The sequence below is a fragment of the Canis lupus genome, chromosome 16 (assembly GCF_011100685.1).
Source record: "Canis lupus familiaris isolate Mischka breed German Shepherd chromosome 16, alternate assembly UU_Cfam_GSD_1.0, whole genome shotgun sequence".
Lineage (NCBI taxonomy): Eukaryota > Metazoa > Chordata > Mammalia > Carnivora > Canidae > Canis > Canis lupus.
The window spans coordinates 15,439,139-15,459,355 of record NC_049237.1 but is presented as its reverse complement, the minus strand read 5'-3'; the positions used below and the strand labels follow the sequence as shown (position 1 = coordinate 15,459,355).

The window sequence follows — 20,217 nt, the reverse complement described above, 5'->3', positions numbered from 1 at the left end:
TCCATTAATCTGTCGAAGGAGGATATTTTCTAACAGATTTTTCTGATGCTGAACAATCCACATATTTGTTCAATAAAAATCTTCTTGGCCATGCCATATTTTTCAATATATTTCAGGATTTGATTTGCTAATATTTATTTTGGATTTTTGTGGTTATATTCCTAAGTGACATTGACCTAAAAACCTTCCTTCGTTGTGTTGCACTTGCTTGGTTTCAGTTCCAAGGATTTGCTTGACCTCATTAAGAGTTTGGAAATGTTTCTCCCCATTCTCTGGAACTGACTATAGATGAGGGATCATATCTTCATGAAAGGCTGACCAATCTTCCCAGTTAAAGCTACCTTGGCCTCCCATCTTGATTTGAAGGGTTCAGGGGGGCAGTTAGAGTTGACAACTAATTCAGTTACTCTGGACTCAATAGGTATATTCAGATTGTTTAAGTCTCTTCGGGTAATTTACATTCTTCAAGAAAAGTAAGCATTTCTTGTGACCATAAGTTGTTATAAACTATGGTATTCTTTTGTGATTTTCTTTTAATCTTTTTTTTTTTCTTTTGTGATTTTTCAAAATCTCTGCTGTGCCCATAGCTACAACCTCCTTCCTGCTTCTGACATCATTTATGTGTGCCTTCTCTCTTTTTAGCTGGGGGTCTATTTTATTTGTCTTTTCAAAGAATCAGTTGGGGTTTTATTGAGTCTCTAATAGTATTTTGTTTACTATCCTATCAACTTTTATCTATATTCTTCTTCAGGTACTTTCTGTTGTATGTTTTCTAACATTTTAAGTTGTGCTCTTCACTTTTTGATTTTCAAATTTTCTTCTCTTCAAATGAGTGCATTTAAGGCTAGTTTCCCTCTAATTGCTACTTGCATTGTGCAGCACAAGCTGTGGGGTTTTTTTAAGATTTTATTCATTTGAGAGACAGAGAGAGAAGGAGAAGCAGACTCCCCGATGAGCCGGGAGCCCAGTGTGGGACTGGATCCCAGGACCTCAAGATCATGACCTGAGACCATGACCTGAGATGAAGGCAGGCGCTTCACCAACTGAGCCACCCAGGAGTCCCCCCCGCCTTTTTTAAGATTTATTTATTTATTTGAGAGAGAGAGAGTGCATGAGTGGAGGGAAGAGCAGAGGGAGAGGCAGAGAAAGAATCTCCAGCAGACTCCCCGCTGAGCACAGAACCCAATGCAGGGCTTGATCCCACAACCCTGAGACCCGAACCAAAATCAAGAGTCAGGTGCTCATTGGACTAAGACACCCAGGCACCCCAGTGTGGCACAAGTTTTGAAATGTAATGTTTTCACAGCCATCCTTTCACAAATATTGAAATTACATGTTCTTCTGTGATCTGTAAATTATTCGTGTGTTTTTAAGTCCCTGAACGTACAGAAATTTTTATTATTTCTAATTTTATTGCATTGAGTTCACAGGATATGACCTTTCAGTGATCTTTGGGGGGTTTTTGAGAGTTGCCTAATAAATGGGACTGTTGTATTTACTGGTCCTATTTCTCAATTTTCTCATATTGTTAATGTTTCCTGAATATGCCCCAATGATGGCCAAGAAAACAGTCCCATTTTATAACACTTTTCAGGAAATGAGGAGAAGTGACTATAAATACATACCAACCAGGGAGGAGGCAATAGGAACTGATAGAAGCTCCCAAAGTGATGTTTTTGTTCCAACTCCAACTTTTATTCATTTGAGAGACAGGACTAGACCCAGAGCACACATCTGATGGCAGCCAACATTCAGACAACCAGGCCAGAGACCTGTTCTCTGGGCTCCCAGTGTCCGACACCACAGTCCCCGACCTGAAAAATTTCACCCAAGTCTTTGGGGACTTCTCACACAAGGAAATGGCCCACCAGGTGATGTCCAAATGCTAGCATTGGAGATCAGCCAAAAATATGAGAAATTAAGTCTTAAGAGAAAAATGGCACAAGGCATTTGGGATAATCTGCCAAATGAGGGATTTGCACAGTAAAAGTTTAGTGAGAAAGCAGAGTTCTGGCTGCACAAGCTAGACATTCCACTGCCTGTCAGTTTGTCCCCATCTGGGGACTCGTGCTCGGGCATGTCCTCATCAGCCCCCAGGATTTATCCTTTGGCCCTCCGCCCCCCTGGCCATGGCTGTTGGACCAGGCGGGTGTCTGCGGCCACAGGCACCATCCCAAAGGTCGCTGGCATCGTCCACAGTGCCAAGGAGAATGGAATGTCCGAGGACTCCCTAAAGGGACAGTGGCCAGTAACACCAAAATCCACCTCGGGGACTCTGTGTATGAGACCAAGAGAAGGACACACAGAGCAGGGCATGAGGAAGCCAAGGGCCGTGGCACAGAGCAGCATCAACGACAAGGCAGCAGGTGCCACAGCAGACACAAGACAGGAGGTGGGAAAGGTGGCCAGCGAGTCCCCCTTCACCAGCTGAAATACACTTGTTAGGTCCAAATCAAGACCGAGCCCTCCCAGATCCCAAGAACTCTGTGTGATCTGCGCTTCCTGTGGGAGCCCCAGGCCACACACACACCCGGTGATTTCTGGGTGTGCTCATCCTGTCCCCTGTGTCCCCCAGCCTGTTTCTCTCACCTCGCAGGACCCCATGTGCACCCCCATGCCACCCTTCCCCCAGAGCCCCTCTAGCCTCGCACACGGACACAGCTCACACTGCTCCTGTAAACAAAGGTTCTCCTGAGCTCACAGGCTTTAAGCCTAATGTCTGGGGCACTGCTCGTCTCAAGCAGGTTTTCAAGTGCCAGGAGAAGGACCAGCTCAGCCCCTCACGAATGAAAAAATTTCAGGTCCTTGCCACATTTCAGAGGCCCCCATTCCCAGGGGCTTTGCTTAAAAACAGACTTTTCTTTTCTTTTTAAAGATTATTTATTTATTTATTTATTTATTTATTTATTTATTTATTTATTTATTTATTCATGAGAGACACACACACACAGAGGAAGAGACACAGGCAGAGGGAGAAGCAGGCTCCCTGCGGGGAGCCCAGTGTGGGACTTGATCCTGGGACTCCAGGATCATGCCCTGGGCTGAAGGCAGGCGCCAAACTGCTGAGCCACCCAGGGATCCCCTAGCCTTTTCAAAATGATTATTTTTAGGGGCGCCTGGGTGGCTCAGCTGTTGAGCATCTGACTCATGATCTGGGCTCAGGTCATGATCTCAGGGTCATGATATTGAGCCCCAAGACAGGCTCCACACTTAGCAAGGGTTCTGTTTAAGATTGTCTCTCTGTCCCTCCCCTCTGTGCACATGTTCTTTTTCTCTCAAATAAATAAATCATTTTTAAAAATGATATTTAGATTATCATTACTAAACATAACCGCTAACACGCTGTCCTGAAGCATCTGCATTTGAAATGCTGCCCAAGTCCAGGGCTAGTTTGAGACCAGCAGTGAGAATTTGTTTTACATGAGTTTAACCAGTCAATGACCTTCCAGAAACGAAGGTCTGCTCCAAGGTGTCTCTCTGTCTCTGCTGCTAGAAACTTCAGTCATCTTGCCTCAAGAAAAAACAAATTTAGTTCTACAAGCATCTGTTACAGAGTAGAGGTGATGGCAACTGTAGGAAGGAGCAAGACTGACTCATAGGAAGAGTGTTGGGACCAAAGAGAAGGGATGCCCTCCTGAGGAGCCCAGCTGTACGGGCGCCCTCACATCTCAGGAGGTCTTGCAACACAGAGTGGTCTCTGCTCCTTACAACCCAAAAGAACCCACACAAGCAATCAGGGAGCAACAATGGAATTTCAACCCTAAAAGAAACCTCAGGGAGTGGCTTGCCTACAATGCTCATTTCATGGGTCAGAACTAACTGGTTCAGAATGCTAAGGATCTTGGGGCACCTGGGGTGGCTCCGAGGGTTGAGCATCCTACTTCTGGTTTTGGCTCAGGTCATGATCTCAGGGTCTTGGGATTGAGCTCCATGTCGGGCTCTGTACTCAGTAGGGAGTCTGCTCCAGATTCTGTTTCTCCTTTCTTCTCCCTCTGCTCCTCTCTGTCTCACTTGCTCTTTAAAATAAATAAATATTTTTATGGAAAAAAAACTAATAAAAAAAATAGTAAGGATCTTGGCCAAAGCCACACAGCTATGCTAGACTCCAACGTCTGACCCTTGATCTAGATTCTTATACCTTGTCTCCAGTTGGGAGGAGCCTTGGAGCTCCTGGAGAGGAGCTGCCATACCAGCACTTAGGGCCTCTGGCCTGGCCCCACACAAAGGAGATGGCCACCCCAATCTGTGAGTCTACGGGCTTCGCTGAAAACCTACAGGTAACCGACACCACACAGAACTCAATAAAGATACTAGTCATGATCTCTAGCCTGTGCAAAGCGCTTTGAGCCTGTATCCCTTAGAGACATTTCTAGGCTTGGGGCCCTAGACTCAGAGCCTGAGACAAGGATTCTGTCCAAGGGGAATAAGTACTATTGCCAAGTGCTCTCTGGAAAAGGGGAGTGGGAAGTCAGATCAGGTGGCAAAAAGAGCCAGTGATGGGATCTCAGCTGGAAACTAATGTCATTTGGTCCCTCAGGAAGTTCTGAGCACACACTGCACTTCAGAGCTGCCCCCCTGCCCACGTCGGCCTCAGTGGGGGTTGGCTGGGGCAGCCCCACAGGTAACCAGCTATGACCCATTAGCAGCCAACACTGACAACAGCCAGGAAAGGGGATCTGGCATGGCACCAGCAGCATCTGTGGCAGACATCCTGTCACTGGGGCATCATTACAGTGAAGACCTTGAGGCTTCACCGTGTTTGGGAGGCGCTCAGCTGGAGGGGAGCGAGGGATCCAGAGGTAGCATAGACACCGTGGAGGAACTGCTCTGTGAACCACCTGCTTCCTCACCCAGGACTGGCCACTTTCTGGGCCTTTCTCTCCTGGAAATACATTCCTATAAAGCCAGGCCAGGGCAGGCACTGCTGGCACACATTCTAGTCCCCAGGATGTGGTGGGGGCTGCGTGGCTGGGGCCCCAGTGCCCAGTGGAGAAGGCATCTTGTCTCTATGCCCACAAGCAGGCCTCAGAGGAATGCCATGTGTCCTTCTTCTCTCTCAGACAGAAGGGTGGACGAATGTCTGAGTAAAAAGGGCTGCCTTGGGGAGGTGCAGAGTGTCTACACACCCGATTGCCTGAAGATCGTAGCAACAGGCCATTTCTGCCTCCGATTCTGGAGTGGGGCATTCAGGACAAGGTCCCCAGTGACTCAGTATTGCTGGTTGGTAGCAGGCGTGCTGGTCTACCCACCTGGAACCCACTCACTGCCTTCTCCTTCTGGCCATCCCCCGGCGAACTGCCCCTTCCCCGCCCACAGACCCCGAGCTGCAGACCCTCAGTGGCAGTGCAGGCCCGGGCCTGGCAGTCAGATCGCTGCCCTCCACCATGGAGTCAATGCTGCAACTGGTTCAGACCAGGGGACGAACCGAGCCTCAGCAGGCAAAAGGCTCCTTCCTGCCCTGTGTGTGAGCTGGGGAGGAGGCTCCCAAGAGGGAGGGAGGGCAGCACCAAAGATGGGCTGAGACTCAGCTGTCAGCATCGGGTCACTACACTTCCGTCCCATGAGCCCACGATGCCCCATTCTGGCGTGAGTCAATTTGAGTTGAACAAGGGTCCTGCCTGATTAACCCCCAACAGACCCACATTCCAAAGTCTCCTTCTTTGAGTTACTACCACTCGGGACCTTCCTTGGCTGTTAGAGACAATTGGTACAGCCCCAAATCTGACTCAAGTTGTAGGACACAGGAACACCCGGGTGGCTCAGTCGGTTGAGCCTCCAACTCTCAATTTCAGTTCAGGCCATGATCTCGGGATCATGAGACCAGCTCCATCCTCAGCAGGAGTCTGCTTGAGATTGTCTCCCTCCCTCTCCCTCTAGCCCTCCCCTCGGCTCATGCTCCCTCTCTGTCTTTGTCTCTCAAATAATCTTAAAAAGAGAGAAGAAAAGAGTAGGACACAGAAGGAAGATTCTGGGGTGAGCCTTGGCCAAGATCAGGGCCCGTGCCTCACCAACAACTGGAGGGAAATCACTCACCCACGTCTCAGCTACCCAGTGGCAGACCTGATATAACTTTGCCCTCCAGCACTTTCTGCTCCAGAAGATTCCTGGGCTCTGAAACCAAGTGGTCAGCTGCCAAATCTACCTTCAGTGGGAGGACAGTGACAAGCTAGGACAGGATGCATCCATGTCGTGCTTTGCAGGGTTTATGCACATACTGACTTGATTCTCACAACTCTGCAGTAGGAGGACTACAGTCACAGATAAGAATAAGCTTGGGGAAGACACAGGGCTGGCCAAGGCCCCCCAGCAGGCAGGGGCCGATGCTGGAGCACCGATGGCTGTCGGATGGAGTACTCTCAGCAGCCGACCTCTCAGGTAGTGATGGGGGATCACCACGCAGGTTCTCAGCAGGCCTGGCCTCACTCTCACCTGAGCAAGCAGTTGAGGCTACTTGAAGGGGCCCCAATACCCATTACCCAAATCCAAACAGCAGACATAATCCAGATTGGGGGTGTGGGTGGGCCACTAAGTTATTCATAGCTGTGCTGCTGTGGTGTTTGAGTTATTCTTTCTATAGCCTTTGGCCACCATGAAACATAACTCCTTGGTATATGATGAAGGCAGAGCTAGAGGCCACTGCCCTGCTCCCGGCTGAGCCCCAAATGACCACTGCTCACACCCGCTGATGTCGAGAGAACATTTATTCCACGTGGTCAGCTCCGCAGTGACCAACGGAAATATCGAGCCTGGACACCTTCACACACGCTCCTGTGTAGCCGCATGGGGGGAGGGGTCCCCTCTTGTCCCACTGCCCCAAGGAGGGAAGGATCTAAGGACTCCTAGAACCATGACTGCCCCAGGGGAGCGAGCTCATGGCCCAGTGAAATGCACCCATGTGTGAACTCGTGGGCCCTCTCCTCATCCTCACCACCAGCCACCCCACAGCCTCCAGCACTTGACCCATCAGCCAGTCGACAAGTATTTCCTGAGTGTTCTGAGCCCAGGCCTGCACTGGGCCCTGCTGGGGTTCAAGAAGACACAGCATGCCCCTTGCCCCCAGGGAGCTCACAGTCTAGCTGGAGACTCAATGCACACGCAGACACTCAAGCATAGAAAACCGGATTGTTCAGAGGATGAGGATGGAGGGCCCAGCGGAGAAGAGGGCTCAGCAGGGCAGAGGAGGCACACATTTCAGCAAAATCCCAGGGAAGACAGAGAAGGTAACAGCAGGTGTGGGCTGCACAGTTACAAGGAAGGGAGGTGAGCTGACAAGCAGCGGAGAAGGGGGGCCCCATCCAAGAGGGCCAAGGATAAGAGCAAGTGGAAGCTTCTGAAGCACAGAGTACCTCCTCTTCCTCTGACACCCCCCCCCCCCGAGTGGTTTGTTACTCCAGGACAAGGCATAGGGAAGATGGTCCCTAAGAACCTATGTGCCAAACTGCATGGGAGACAGGACAAGTAAGGTCCCAGGCCAGGAGCTGGGGAGGCCTCTCGACGACCCTGACCAAACCCAGCTTGGCCCTGGGACCTCCCTCCAGACCAGCTCCACTTTAGATTTGATCTAAATCCCATGGCTACAGGCCTCTCCCCACCCCCAAGAGTTTCACTAAATAGAACCTGCACCACAATGTCTGGTTGTCATCAAAAACCCAGCCCAGCCCTCATCGGCCACACCTTTTCAGACAAGTGGTTCATTCTGAGGAGGCCAGGAAGCTCCAGGCCGACCTGCTCAGGGTAAAAACCAAAGTCCTTGCCCCGTCGCAGGCCTGGCATCCGTCCCTCCGGGTGTCCCACTATCCACCCTCTGGGGACAGAGAAGCTCCTCCGCCAGCCCCAGAGCTGGCAGGCACCAGGCACGAGGCTCCGTCTTCCTCCCCAGCCGACATCATATCCTGCCAGGCTGAACACCCTGTCCGGCAGGAGACAGCCACACAGGATCCCTCCCCCAGGTAGCCTTTGGCTCAAGCTCCTGCTCACCCCACATCCATGGAAATTCCAGCCTTCCCCTGCCACCCCCACAGTGAAATCAGAGCACAGCTTGTGTGGTGAAAACCAGAGCAAGCACCCCAAGCCAGAGAAGAGCAAACCCAACCCAGAAAGCCTCTGGCAAGGCCTGTGGGAGGGAGGAAAGGTTCCAGAAGCCTGATGCACTGTTAGGCCCTGGAGAAGAAAGTGACTAGAAGGGTCCCCTACTCAGAATTCTTTATTCCTGAACGAGGGAAGGAAGTTCAGCCGGGGGGAGGGAGTAATGCTACTTGTATGGTGGCCCAGACTCTGGGCTCTCGGTCAGGTAAGGAAAGAGTGGCGTGTTAGGTCCTGGGGCCAAGAACCTCAGCCTGGAGTCCAGGAGCTCTGAAATTGCTTGTAGATTCTTGTGTCTACGTGGGTATGCATGTTTTCCTGGGGAGAAGGTTCATAACGTTTGTGAGATTTTCAAAGGGCTTCGTGCCCCCAAAGTATTAACCATTGCTCTGAAAGGCAAGTGAACCCTGTAGGTATGGTTTACACCTGGGAGAAGGCTTTGCCTCTAGAGCCAGGTCTGCTACCAACTTGCTGTGTTCTCTTAGGCCAGTTACTTCCTGTCTCTGGTGGGCCAGGCAGGCGCAGAGAAGCCGGCTCTCCACACAGGCATTGTCCCCGCTGCCACATGATAGTGGAAGTCTATGGCCAGGCAGCCAGGACGAGCTCTTCTCTCGGCCGTGACTCCCAGCAGGTCGGGGAAGGGGGGGATTTTCCACCAGGGCACAGAACCTGCCTCCAATTCCAGGCTGCACGGGTCCCCTCTGCAGGGCACCTCCCGAGGTAGGTCTTCTTAGGGGATGTGTCCTCATGCCAGCGGGCAGGCCCCCGTAGGGCCCCATTCCTAGTCTCTGTGCCCAGATGTGCCTTACACACTGCCCAGAGGTCCTGCCCACTCCACATCTGTTCATGGAGACAAAGAGACCAGGGTCAGGTCTGGGGCTGTGACACGACCCTGCCCAGCCATCCTTCAGCTCCCCCAACTCTGGGGCTAGGCGGAAGAGGTCAGCTGGGCCACCCTGCACTTGTCCAGCGTCTGGAGCCAGTCCTCTCAGCCCCCTACCCAGCACACCAGGATTATCAATCCCATTTACCACCAAGACAACTTGAGTTCAGGACATTCGAGCTCCAGATGTCCCAGGTCCTGGTTGAACCTCTTTATCTCTGCCACTAAGAAGTAGGTCTACATAGCAGCAGCCACCTGGTGGCAGGCCGAGGGCCAGTGATTCCCAAGGAGCCACGAAGCTCTAAGGAAGGGCAGCGGGTGGAGACGGGTCTCCAGCACCTAGCAAGGTGGTGGCACAGGTTGGGTGCAGTGCCAGGGCTCTGTGAGTGCAGGTCCCCTCCAAGCCCCCAACTCCCTCCCTCCAACCCACTACTGTGGATGCCGTGGCCCGCTCAGGCACCCATGCCACCCAGAGGCCTCACTGCCCAGGATCCTACCACCTGGTCTCTAGTCACATTCCCACCAGTAAGAGATTCTTGCAGGCTGTGCCACACAGATGAAAGGTCTTGGGGGCCAGGCCTGCACTGTTATAACACTAAGTACTGGGACACCTGGGTGGCTCAGCGGTTGAACGTCTTCCTTCAACCCAGGATGTGATCCTGGAATCCTGGAGTTGAGTCCCACAGTAAGCTCCCTGCATGGAGCTTGCTTCACTCTGCCTATGTCTCTGCCTCTCTTCTCTGTGTGTGTCTCTCATGAATAAATAAATACATCTTAAAAAACAACAACAACAACACTAAGTATTAAGTGACATTTGGAGTAAGCTTAGGTGAGCCTCAGTTTCTTCATCTGCTAAATGGCTGAAGAAGCCTGTGCTCTGGAGCACCAACTTGGAATCAGGGGTCTGGGGGCCAGTCCTGGCTCTCCCCTTGGTCAAGCCCCATAGTTCGGCGCCTCATTTTCTCTTGCCAAGATGACCCCACAACCCTCCAGGCTCCTTGCTCATCCCATTTTGATCTGTCCTCACAGGGCTTCAATTTCCCTTTGAACCGTATGTCTGAGATCACTGTGCTCTTCTCACTAAACATCTTGGTGTCCTTTCCCCCTGGCCACAAAGTCCTCTGTATGGCAAATGTGAGCCTCCTCTATCTGACCCCTGCCTCAGAAACCCTCCACCTTTGCTCTCCCCAGAGCACCCCTATTCATCCCCAGAACCCAGTTCAAGCCATCAGACTGCCTTGGGTGATACCTCCCAGGGCACTCTATAGTATGTCCCCTAGGATGGTCTGCATTACTTGTGTGAGCACCAAGTGTCACCCCACCAGGCTTTGTGTCTGTGCCTCCTGCCAAGAGCATGGCACCGTGCCTGGCACACCAGGGTGCTCAATAAATATTTCTGGACCAGTGACATCACCCTCTTTTACCTGGTAATGTTTAACTACAATCCTTACAATATCCCAAGGAGAAGTTCCTTGTTAAACCCAGCTCACAGAGGAGCAAACTGAGCCATGAAGTGAAGTGTCTTCTCAAGTACACCAGATAGTACACGTTGGAGCTAGGAGACCTTGGGGGCTGAGGTGGCCCAGGCATTGTGGAGAGTGGCCCTCTCCACGGGGCTCTCCGCTCTGACATTCTGGGAATGAAGATCTAGGAAGAAGCTAGTCACAGACCCAGAGCCCAGTGCTCCCCACCTCCCACGCCTGTCCCCCCTAGCCCCTGCCCAGGCCCAAGAGGGGCTCTGGATGGCCCTTGGGTCTCACCTACTCTAGGCCGGGTGAGCCTGAGGACGAAAACCAGCGCGAGGGCAGCTGTGGGTGGCCAGCCGGAGGGTGGAGAAGACTCGGGAGGAGGTGGCCCAAGGCGGGCCACGGCCCACTCTTTCAAGACCCCAAGCCCACCCTCCTGGTCTCCGGGGATCGCATCCAGAACACGGGCCGCAGCCCCACGCCGGCTCCAGGAGTCCCGGGCGCGGCCCTGGGGCAGGACACAGGCTGCGGCGGCAGGCCTGGCGCGCATCATAGCACGCGGCCTAAATGGGCCGCCTGGCCGTCGGGGCCGTGGCCATGGCTGCGCTGGTGGGTCTTGAGCGAGCCCTCGCGCGCGAAGCTCTTGCCGCAGCGCGCACAGAAGTAGGGCCGCCGCTCCCCGAACACTCCGGGGCGGCGCGGGTGCGGCGCGGGCATGCGCGCGTGGGTGCGCTGGTGGTTGAGCAGGAAGCGCGGCTCGCGGAAGCAGCGGCCGCACTGTGCGCACTGGTGCGGCTTCTCGCCGCTGTGGATGCGCTGGTGCGTGAGCAGGTTCTGCTTGAGGCTGAAGCAGCGGCCGCACTCCGGGCAGGGGAAGGGCCGCTCGCCGGTGTGCGTGCGCTGGTGCACCTCGAGGTTGTGCTTGACGCTGAAGGCCTTGCCGCACTCGGGGCACACGAAGGAGGCCGCGCGGCCCACCCCGGCGTGCGCCTTCTGGTGCCGCACCAGGCTGGGCTGCTGCGAGAAGGTCTGGCCGCACAGTGGGCAGCGGTGAGGCTGCTCCTCCGCGGGGTGGTGGATGACCAGGCCTCGCTCGTCCCCCAGGCCCTCCTCCCCGTCCCCCGCAGGGGACCCGCCCCCCGAGGACGCCAGCTCTGTCATGGGCGCTTCCAGCCGCAGTCACCAGCCCCTGGGGAAGCAGAAGCAGAGAGAGGAGTCAGGGGAGGGTCGGGGGGTCCGAGGATCAACCGGCCCCCAACCTCAGGGAGGACATTGCATGGACTTCCCGCAACTTCCTCATCTGCCCCTCAGTCTTGTACAAGCCAGTGCTTCCCTGCCGGAGTGCCCTTCTCTTCTACCACTTGATCACAGCCTTCTCAAGTGCCACCTCCTCCCAAAAGCCTTCCCTGACTCCTCCAGCCGTCCTGAGCCTTGGGGCCCAACCCCACGCCCTCAGTCATCACACTGAATGCATGCCACCTGGGTCGTGCCCAGGGCCTCCAGGCATGCCTTAAGGACAGAGTGGTCTCCTTCCTTTAGCCCCAACACCAAGCACCGCACCTGCCAAAGCAATCACTATATCCTGTTGGGCAACTAAAAGAGGTTTCTAGTATTGGGAGTCAGCCTGTGCCTGGATAGGTCTTAACTCTCCCACCAGAATCTCAAGGGGGGGGAGGGCGTATCCTCAATTTGGAGGGAAGGATGGGGTCACCGGTGGTTCAAAGACATTTTTGAAAAGCTGAAAAGAAACAAAACAAAAACCCTGTAAACTTGAAAGTAATCTCAATTAAACATTAAAAGCAGCAGCTCTTTGTTTATCAGAATGAGGCTTGCCAGTAAATGGTTGCAAATCACTGAAACGGAGTGTGAGCTCCCAGGGGCTGGTCTCAGCTAGATTCCTCTTGGCATCCCCAACATACCAAAGCCTGGCCAGATCCTCAACAAACACCCAAGTTCAGCTCCATCCCATTCATGCTGGTTCTGCTGAGTATCCTCTTCCCCAGGGCACGGTGTTCCTCATATAAATTGTTTCCCATTGTCCTCACAGCAACCCTGGGGAAGCAGCAGCAGTTCTTACTGAGCCCTCCAGTATAGATGGGGTAACTGAGGTCAGCTTACTTGCCCAAGGTCACACAAGGTGAGCCAGGACTGGGCCCTAAGTTTCCTGACTCACTGTCAAAAGCTGTTCTCAATGTAGCAGCTGCTCACCAACTAAATGCCCCTCAAAATGCACATGCACACAGACACAAGACCACCGCAGAGGCATAGACACCCAAAGCACCATGGCTCCTGCAGGGCAGAGTCTGCTGCCGTTACCTCCATGCCCCCCAGAAGACCTAGGGCCCCTGCTCCTGCAGAGCACGGGGGCCTGCTCCGGAGCTGGCTGAGCTGGCACTCCCCTGCAGTCCTCCACCCCCATCAGGGACCTAGACCTCCAAGCAGGCCTTCTCCACACTTTCAGAAATCACTGCTTACCACAACCTCAGTCGATCAATCTGCAGAGTGGGATCTCAGAGACATCCCCTTTGTCTCCCCCTACCCTCGGGCCAGGGTGGAACCCACACCGCCTCCCACCCCCCAGCAGGGGACCGTCCTCCAGGCAATAGACCCCACCCACAAAGCTTTCCCCAGCCGGCGGCATTGACATTTGCAGAGGCAGACCATCACCGTCCCCTTGGCCAATCTCAGCCTGGCCTTGTCTCCGGGCGGCCTCCTGGCTCTCCCCAGCTACCTCCCTGACTAAGGCCTCCGACTACGGGGAAGGTCTAAAGCGACGGCCCCTTTGCCTCCCCCAAGTTTCTGCACCCCCTCGCGCACTCACAGCCCAGGCTGCGCCCTTGCTCCTCCGGTCTCCAGCAGTGGCTCTCTCCTCTAGAGTCTGCGCTGCCCAGCGCAAATACGGTAACTCTCCTGCAGCGACTCCCGCGCCCCTTCCCCCTCGCCCCCATCAAGACGGCCCGCCTCCCGCACCGCTGTTCTCACCAAATAGCTGCATTCATCAAAACAGCTGACCCCACCCACCCGACCTCCGCGCACAACCGTGTCAACTCCCGCGGCCGGAGCGACCCCGGAGAAATATGGTAAACTCTGCGTCGCCACCTCAACCCCCACGAAAATACGTAGGCCTCCCACCCGGCTGCCGCAACCCACCTCACCCCGCGGCGAGCCCCGGCCCCCTCGGGGCGTGGATGCAACCCACCCCCAGCGCCCGCAGCACCCCCGGGCGCACCACGCAACCCAGGATAAATACGTAATTAAGTCGCGGCGCTCCCCGCCTCCGGAAAGGGCTTGCGCGGCTCCCGGCAAATACGGTAGCGCCCGCAGTGACCCGCCCCCAAGGGTCCGGCACCGGCCTCGGTAAATACGGTAATCTCCCGCCGGGCCCCGGCCCCGGCCGCCCGGGACCCACGTGGCGCCGCCTCCCGAGCCCGCCGTCTCCTCCGCAGCGCTGCAGTCGCCGGCGTCGCCGCAGCCGCACAGCAGCCCCGTGAGGCTGGGAGGTCTAACTCGCCGACGACCTGGCTGGCGGAAAAAGGAGGGCTGCGAGCGCAGGCAGGAGACGGAACCGGGTCGCGCGCCGAACGCCCCGCCGGGCGGGACCCCCAAGACCCCCGGCCCCAGCCATTCCCATTTCGGGATCCTCCGAGGGCCCAAGCCAGCGGTTCGAGCCTCTCCCTCACCTCCTCACCCTAAAGCCACGCCACCCTGGCCAGGCCCACGGGCTGCCCCCAGAGCCCGGGAAGCAGGGTGCGGGGGCGCTGGCCGCAGAAGCCTTTCCCTGCGACAGAGGGCAGGGGGTGCGGGCAGGGGCTCCTGCCGCGAAGCCTCTCTGAGCCGCTGTCATGCGTGGGAGACCACCGTCCGAGGGGCAGAATCCGGGTTGCCCCAACTAACCGGGCCTCCCCCCCACCCTCTGGCCGGCTTTATGCCACCAGGACTGCTGGGGACACGAAGAAAGGACACTTCTACCATCCCCGCCTCCTCAAAACCGGACCCATGCCGATCAAGCCCAAGATACGCCATAAAAGATAACACCTCTAACACCCCTGCGGACACGGCTGCACTGAATTCCAGCTTTCAAACGTCCTTCAATAATAATAATACCCTTTACCTACACATTACTTGGCTTTTTACAAAGCTTTTTCCCACATATTATCTCGTGAGAGCCTCCCAATAACCGTGTGCCGTCTAAGTTGTATAGGTGTCATTATCCTATTTTATAGATGGGAAAATAAAATAAAATCGAAACAGAGCGGCTTCCCCAGAAACTGGCAGCTCTAAGTGGCCCAGCCCAGATGGGAAGGGCAGGCCCACCACCTGGCTCACTCTCCCTGGCACCCCTCTGGTACCTAGACACCGCCGACCCCCCCACACACACACAGAAAAAGGGTGTGATGATCATGACAGGAAATAATCTTGTCCAGAGTAAAAAAATGCCTCTGATTTTACACTTCATAGATACAGAAACTGAGGCCAGAAGGGAAAGTGCTAGAGGAATATGAAGTAGCCTTTTCCTCTGTGGCGCCTGCTAGCTGCCAGGTGGCAGACCAGGAGGAGCTCCTTACAACAGATGGTGGATGTGGCTGCTGGGGTGGCATGCCCCTGAGGAGGGGCTCTGGGAGACACAGGCCTCCCAGCCCCATGAGGCGCCTCCCCTCCCACCCCTCCACAGGTGTTCTGTGTGCCTGGCCTGGGAACTGTAGAATTCCAGGTGGGGTCCCCCTGAAAATAAATTCAGTCCCTATTCTCAACACCAGACCTGAAGATCAGGCCTGCCTGCTTTCACATCTCACTCTACAGACCAGTCTATCCCAGCAGATCTGCGTCTGGCCTCTCCGGGGCCTGCCCCACCCCACCCCCACCCCACCCCCACCCACCCCACCCCACCCCATCCTTGCTGCTCCTGTGTCAACTCACTGAGCTAAGTGGGACTTCCTGAGTTAGACATCCCAAGGAGATTGGTATTTAAAATTGAGGTGCCAGGGAGGGAATTCTGGGAAGCCAAAAGAAATGGATCCACCAGGACAGAGGTTCCCATGGCATTGACAGAAGGATCCCCTAACTCCTGATGACCTACACCCACACCCTGCCTAGGTGCTGGAGCATTGCTCACAGAACAGCCACACCTCCCACCTCTCCAGCTCCTGTTGCAGAAGTTGCCACCTGCCAGAGCCACCAGTGTTCATCCCTTTTGTGGGCTACAGGAGAAATGGGGACACTTAGTCAATGACCAGGTTTTTCAGAAGCAAAACCAACAATGTACCTGAGGATGTCACCCATATTTTTAGCAGCATTTTCTAAGTAAGCTGTGCCAAAGTGGCAAGGCACACAGCTGGGGGACAGGGGTGGGAGGGAAGCAATACCATCCAAAACCCACCCCGTCTCAGTAGGCAATGCCAAGGGCCAGGGACTTCCAGAGGCCTCCATTCTCTGCTCTGCCAATGCTGAGTCACTTCATTTCTCTAGTTTCGTACACATGCACCCCCACCCCACCCCCGACACTCACACATCTCCCCCCACGGTTCCATATGCTGTGATGAACACACAGAGTGGAGATGTGGAGGCTTTCTGCAAATGAAGCCATGCTTCTTCCCACAGGCGGGGCCAGTGGCTGGCATGGCAGCCACCATCACTCCACAAGGCTAATGTGACAGCTGGACATTGGACCCTAACAGAGGCCTAGGTTGCTCACAGCCGAAGTGTCCCAAAGAACGGCAGGCTCGTGGCCCCCTGTGGGTAGAGGTGTGGACAGCTGAGAGGAGCCTTGCACCATATCCCTCCCACATACCGGGTGCATGCTAGATGCACAGTCACCCCATCTCCTGGAATTGGACAGCGATCACTACACATCCCCTCCCAAAGCATCTTGTGCTGACTTCAAGTTGGGAAGCCCCTTTCTTTTCCCACCACGTTGTGAGCTTTGAAGGGAGGCACTGTGTTTTCAGCATCTCTGCATTCCAAGTGCACAGCGTCTAATGACCCCTCAGCCAACCTCTGTTGAATGAATGAATGAATGAATGAATGAATGCAGGTCTCTAAGCCACACCTGGTAGCCATGGAGGGAAGAGAGGGACCCACGCACAGCCAGCATATGATGTAATGTAAGGAATGAGGGGTTGCAGGCACAGCTCCAGCTCCAGCACCGAGGGCTGGGACACTCTGCTGACACCCAGCTGGAGATGGGCTGTGGGTACCAGGTCTCATCTGCTCCAAAGTTCTCTTTCCTTGTCATTGAAACCCACGATGTGACCTATTTGGCCACGCCCTTAAACTTGCAGCTGGCCTATTTAACACAGGTGGAGACTTCCTCTTTATGGGATGGAGCTCTGTTTGGGGAAAACCCGGTTCTTCTCTTCCCATAGTAAACTTCCACTGGTAAAAATGCTGCTTGCATAGCATTTAACAAACATGGAGTTTATTAAAATAATGATTGTAACTGCTATTTATCAGGTGCTTGCTGTGTGCCAACCACTATACTACATGCCTTACAGAGGTTACTTGCACAAGGTCCCATAGCCTAATGGTAAAGCCAACATTCAGCCCCAGAACTATCTGACTCTATTCACTGCTCCCAACAAAAGAAAGCTCTTTCTAGATTTGGGTGGTGGCTGGGAGAGAGACAACATTTCTACTTCTCAATGGGACCATATTCCTAGAGCTACTCTGTCCAATAGCCACATATGGCTATTTAAATTTATTAAAAGAAAATTGTAAATTCAATTCCTCAGCCTCCCAAGCCACATTTTAGGTACTCAGTAGCCTCATGTGGCTGGTGGCTATGGTATCAGACGGCTCAGTTATAGAACATTTTCATCATCACAAAAGGTTCTAGTGGACAGTGCCTGTCTAGGGCACCCACCCCCTCCAGATCTGAGTAACCTAGGAGATACCACTCTCTTTTTAACCCCAGGGACAACCTACAGGATACCATTCTCTTCTCTGCCATGATCCAGTAAAAGCAGTGACATGTGAGAATGTACTATTTTTGGCTCCAACACTCCTCTTGCCAAAAGGTGTATATATATATATATATATATATATATATATATATATATATATATAGCCTATATATGGATTTGGCATATATATACACACACACACATATATATGTATGTATATGTATTTTTTTTTCCTACCAAACTACTTAGAGAATAAAAGGAAAAGGTCTCAGCAGCATCCCCCCCAGTCCTGCCAAGTCCCTGCTGGTCCCGCTCTCTCTGTTGTTACCCACTGGCCTCCCAGCCTGTTCTCCATTGGGCGGCTCCTCAGGGCTTGGGCTGGGCAAGCAGGAAGCCCAACCCTCCCGAGGAGGCTGCCGGCTTGCTGGTCCACTCAAAGCTTAGGTTGCTTGCCCAAGAACCAGCATTTTCTGAGTTCCTTGATCATTTTTCTTAACTCCCAGCCGGCTTCTAACAAAGAACACAAGGATGACCTGGGCATTCCGGGAACCTCAGCCCCACCAAGCTCGTCTGGCCTGTTAGAAGCTTGGCCATGGGTCCCCACCACAGACCTACACTTACCTGGAGGCGGACAGGACAGAAGTCCTTTAAGATCCTGATTTTCACATGGCTGTCTCCTGTTCTCCCGCGAAACCCTTTTATCTTGGCAGCTCTAGAGTATTGGGGATTGCACACCACTAAGACAGATCCGATCTTGTCTGATTGTATGGCATACCTCCTCCTAAGTACTCCCTGGCCTACTTTTATTATTTTAAAATGAAGGGAGATGAAAAATTGAGGTTGACAATGCAAGGCCACCCTTGGAGAAGTCCTGATTGTGGCAGTGAAGGGCTTGGCTAACAGGAGGCCTAGGGCCTTGGTTTGTAACATGCAGTGGCCAGTCCCACTGCAACATCCCCCTGCCCTGTATCACTGTCCTGCTGTGGTTGCTGATGTCACAGTAAGGCTAAATGACATAATGAACAAGAAAGCTTTAGTAAGGGAGCTGGGGCTGGGACACTTTACTCGAGAGCCGACTGGACAGGTTGTTCTGAGCTCCATGTGTATTAGTGATTTTCCAGGAAGGTTCGTGATCTCAAGGAGAGGGACTGCGACTGCTATTGGCCGAATTTGTCCCCCTCCTAATTCATATTTTGAAGCCCCTGACCCCCAACGTGTTGGCATTCAGAGGTGGGTCCTTTGGGAGGGAATTAGGGTTTAGATGAGGTTATGAGACTGGGATCTTCCCAATGAGATTAGGGTCCTTAAAAGAAAAGGAAGACACCAGAGGGCACCCCTCCCCCCCGCCCTTGCCTCGCCATGTGGGGGCACAGAAAGAAGATGGTCATCTACAAGACAGTAAGCAGGCCCTCACCAGGCACTGAATCTGCCAGACTGTGAGAAATAAATGTCTGTTGTTCCAGCCCCCAAGCTGTGTTGACTTTGTTATTATGGCCAAGCTGACTAAGACAATGGCTTATTCATTGCAGCATCCTGGAAGTTGGGTACAGTGCCTGGCACACAGTAGGCTTGCTTAGTGAACCAGTGTGCCATCCCCCGACCTGGTCAGTGGGGCATACCTCTCGGTAATTCTTCGCTCTAATGGATGTGGCCCTGTCCCCCCATGACCCGAAGCACCCATCCGTGAGGATCAGTAATCTTGGGTTAGCCAACAAACCTCATGAATGTGCACGGGGAAGCAAGCAGAGATTAGGTCTCATTAACCCCAAGTCCTACCAACACAGCTGTTGGATTTGGCTTGATCATTAAACAGAGGCCATTTGTGGACAACACCCTCTATTGAACACAAAGTCCCACCTGACAGATCTTGTGTTTGCCTGTACCACCTCTCGGGCATCTGATCCCACAGGGCCCCAGGGTCTGGCAGGTCCGCCCTTGTAGACAGCAGCTTTCCAACGCAGGAGTGGTACTCTGGGATGTCTTCCTGGAGGAGGCGGGCTTGCTTGAGTTGGTCTCAGGCTTTGCTAAGTGGTAACATGGAAAGGGCATGAGCAAAGGGCCCATGCTCAAAGTGGGTTTTGCTGAGATCCAGGGCACTTGGCCTCTGTGAGCAGGGCAGCCTGGGAGAGGAGTTATGGGAGGGGGCAGGCATTCCAGGAAGGTAGGAGAGCACCTAGGGCCTAGAAAAACCCCGCTGGACCCTCCCATAGGTGGCAACAACGGGGCACAGATTGCCCAGTGGGAGAGTTCACAGCAGGGGTCCTGATGGAAGACCTGGACAAGGGGTGGGCAGCATGGCTGAGCACTATTCCTGGCGCTGTGTTACCCAGGTAAACTGGATCACCTCCATAGGTTTTTCTGTGATGCTACAATAATTAGGGCCCCTGCCAGATGAAAGGAAGGCAAGAGAATCTGAGAAAGTGGTGACCAGAAGCCAGGTGAAATCCGGCAGCTCCTGGAGAAGTTAGCAGGCCCAGAAGGAGGCCCCCCTCATTTTGCTCCCACCTCCAGCTGTCCAACTCTAGTACCCCAACACCCACCTCTCTGCAATTCCCTGCCCTCCTATAGGAGGACACCAACCAAGGCCACAGGCCCAGGCTGGAGCCCTGGGTCCTTCTGTCAGTGCCAAGGCCCCAGCACCTTGCTTTGGAAGGGACCTCTGGGGGACGGGGTAGAGTTTGAGGAGGATAAGTGGGGAGATATATTGATTTGGAGAGGGCAAGGGAATACTGCTGTCCAGCCCCAGCAAGGACTAGGCACGGGGAGTTGCTATGCTCGTGGCCAAAGCTCTCCATCCTGGTCCCGGGGTGGAGGAGCAGCTGGATGTTCCAGAGCACACACAGACCTGGAGTTCCAAAAGGGCGGCTGACAAAGGACAATGAGACCA

The 20,217-nt window shown here is 53.9% G+C and overlaps 1 protein-coding gene across 16 annotated transcripts in view; it reads right to left on the bottom strand.

Annotated features, from left to right (window-relative positions):
- LOC111090250 (zinc finger and SCAN domain-containing protein 2-like) overlaps nucleotides 1-20,084 on the bottom strand; it is a 27,729-nt gene extending 7,645 nt beyond the window's left edge. The window contains exons 1-5 of one of the 16 annotated variants that reach the window (XR_005371324.1): nucleotides 17,952-18,639; nucleotides 10,726-11,620; nucleotides 10,456-10,612; nucleotides 9,114-9,304; nucleotides 8,186-8,922 (exon numbers count right to left, since the gene is read on the bottom strand). Coding sequence is in view for 1 of the 16 variants with exons in the window: in XM_038559691.1 (XP_038415619.1) it covers nucleotides 10,981-11,592 (612 nt within the window). In the remaining 15 variants the exon portion in view is untranslated. The other 15 variants (XR_005371321.1, XR_005371322.1, XR_005371320.1 and 12 more) reach the window with 15 other exon arrangements.
- Between the last annotated feature and the right edge of the window lie 133 nt (nucleotides 20,085-20,217).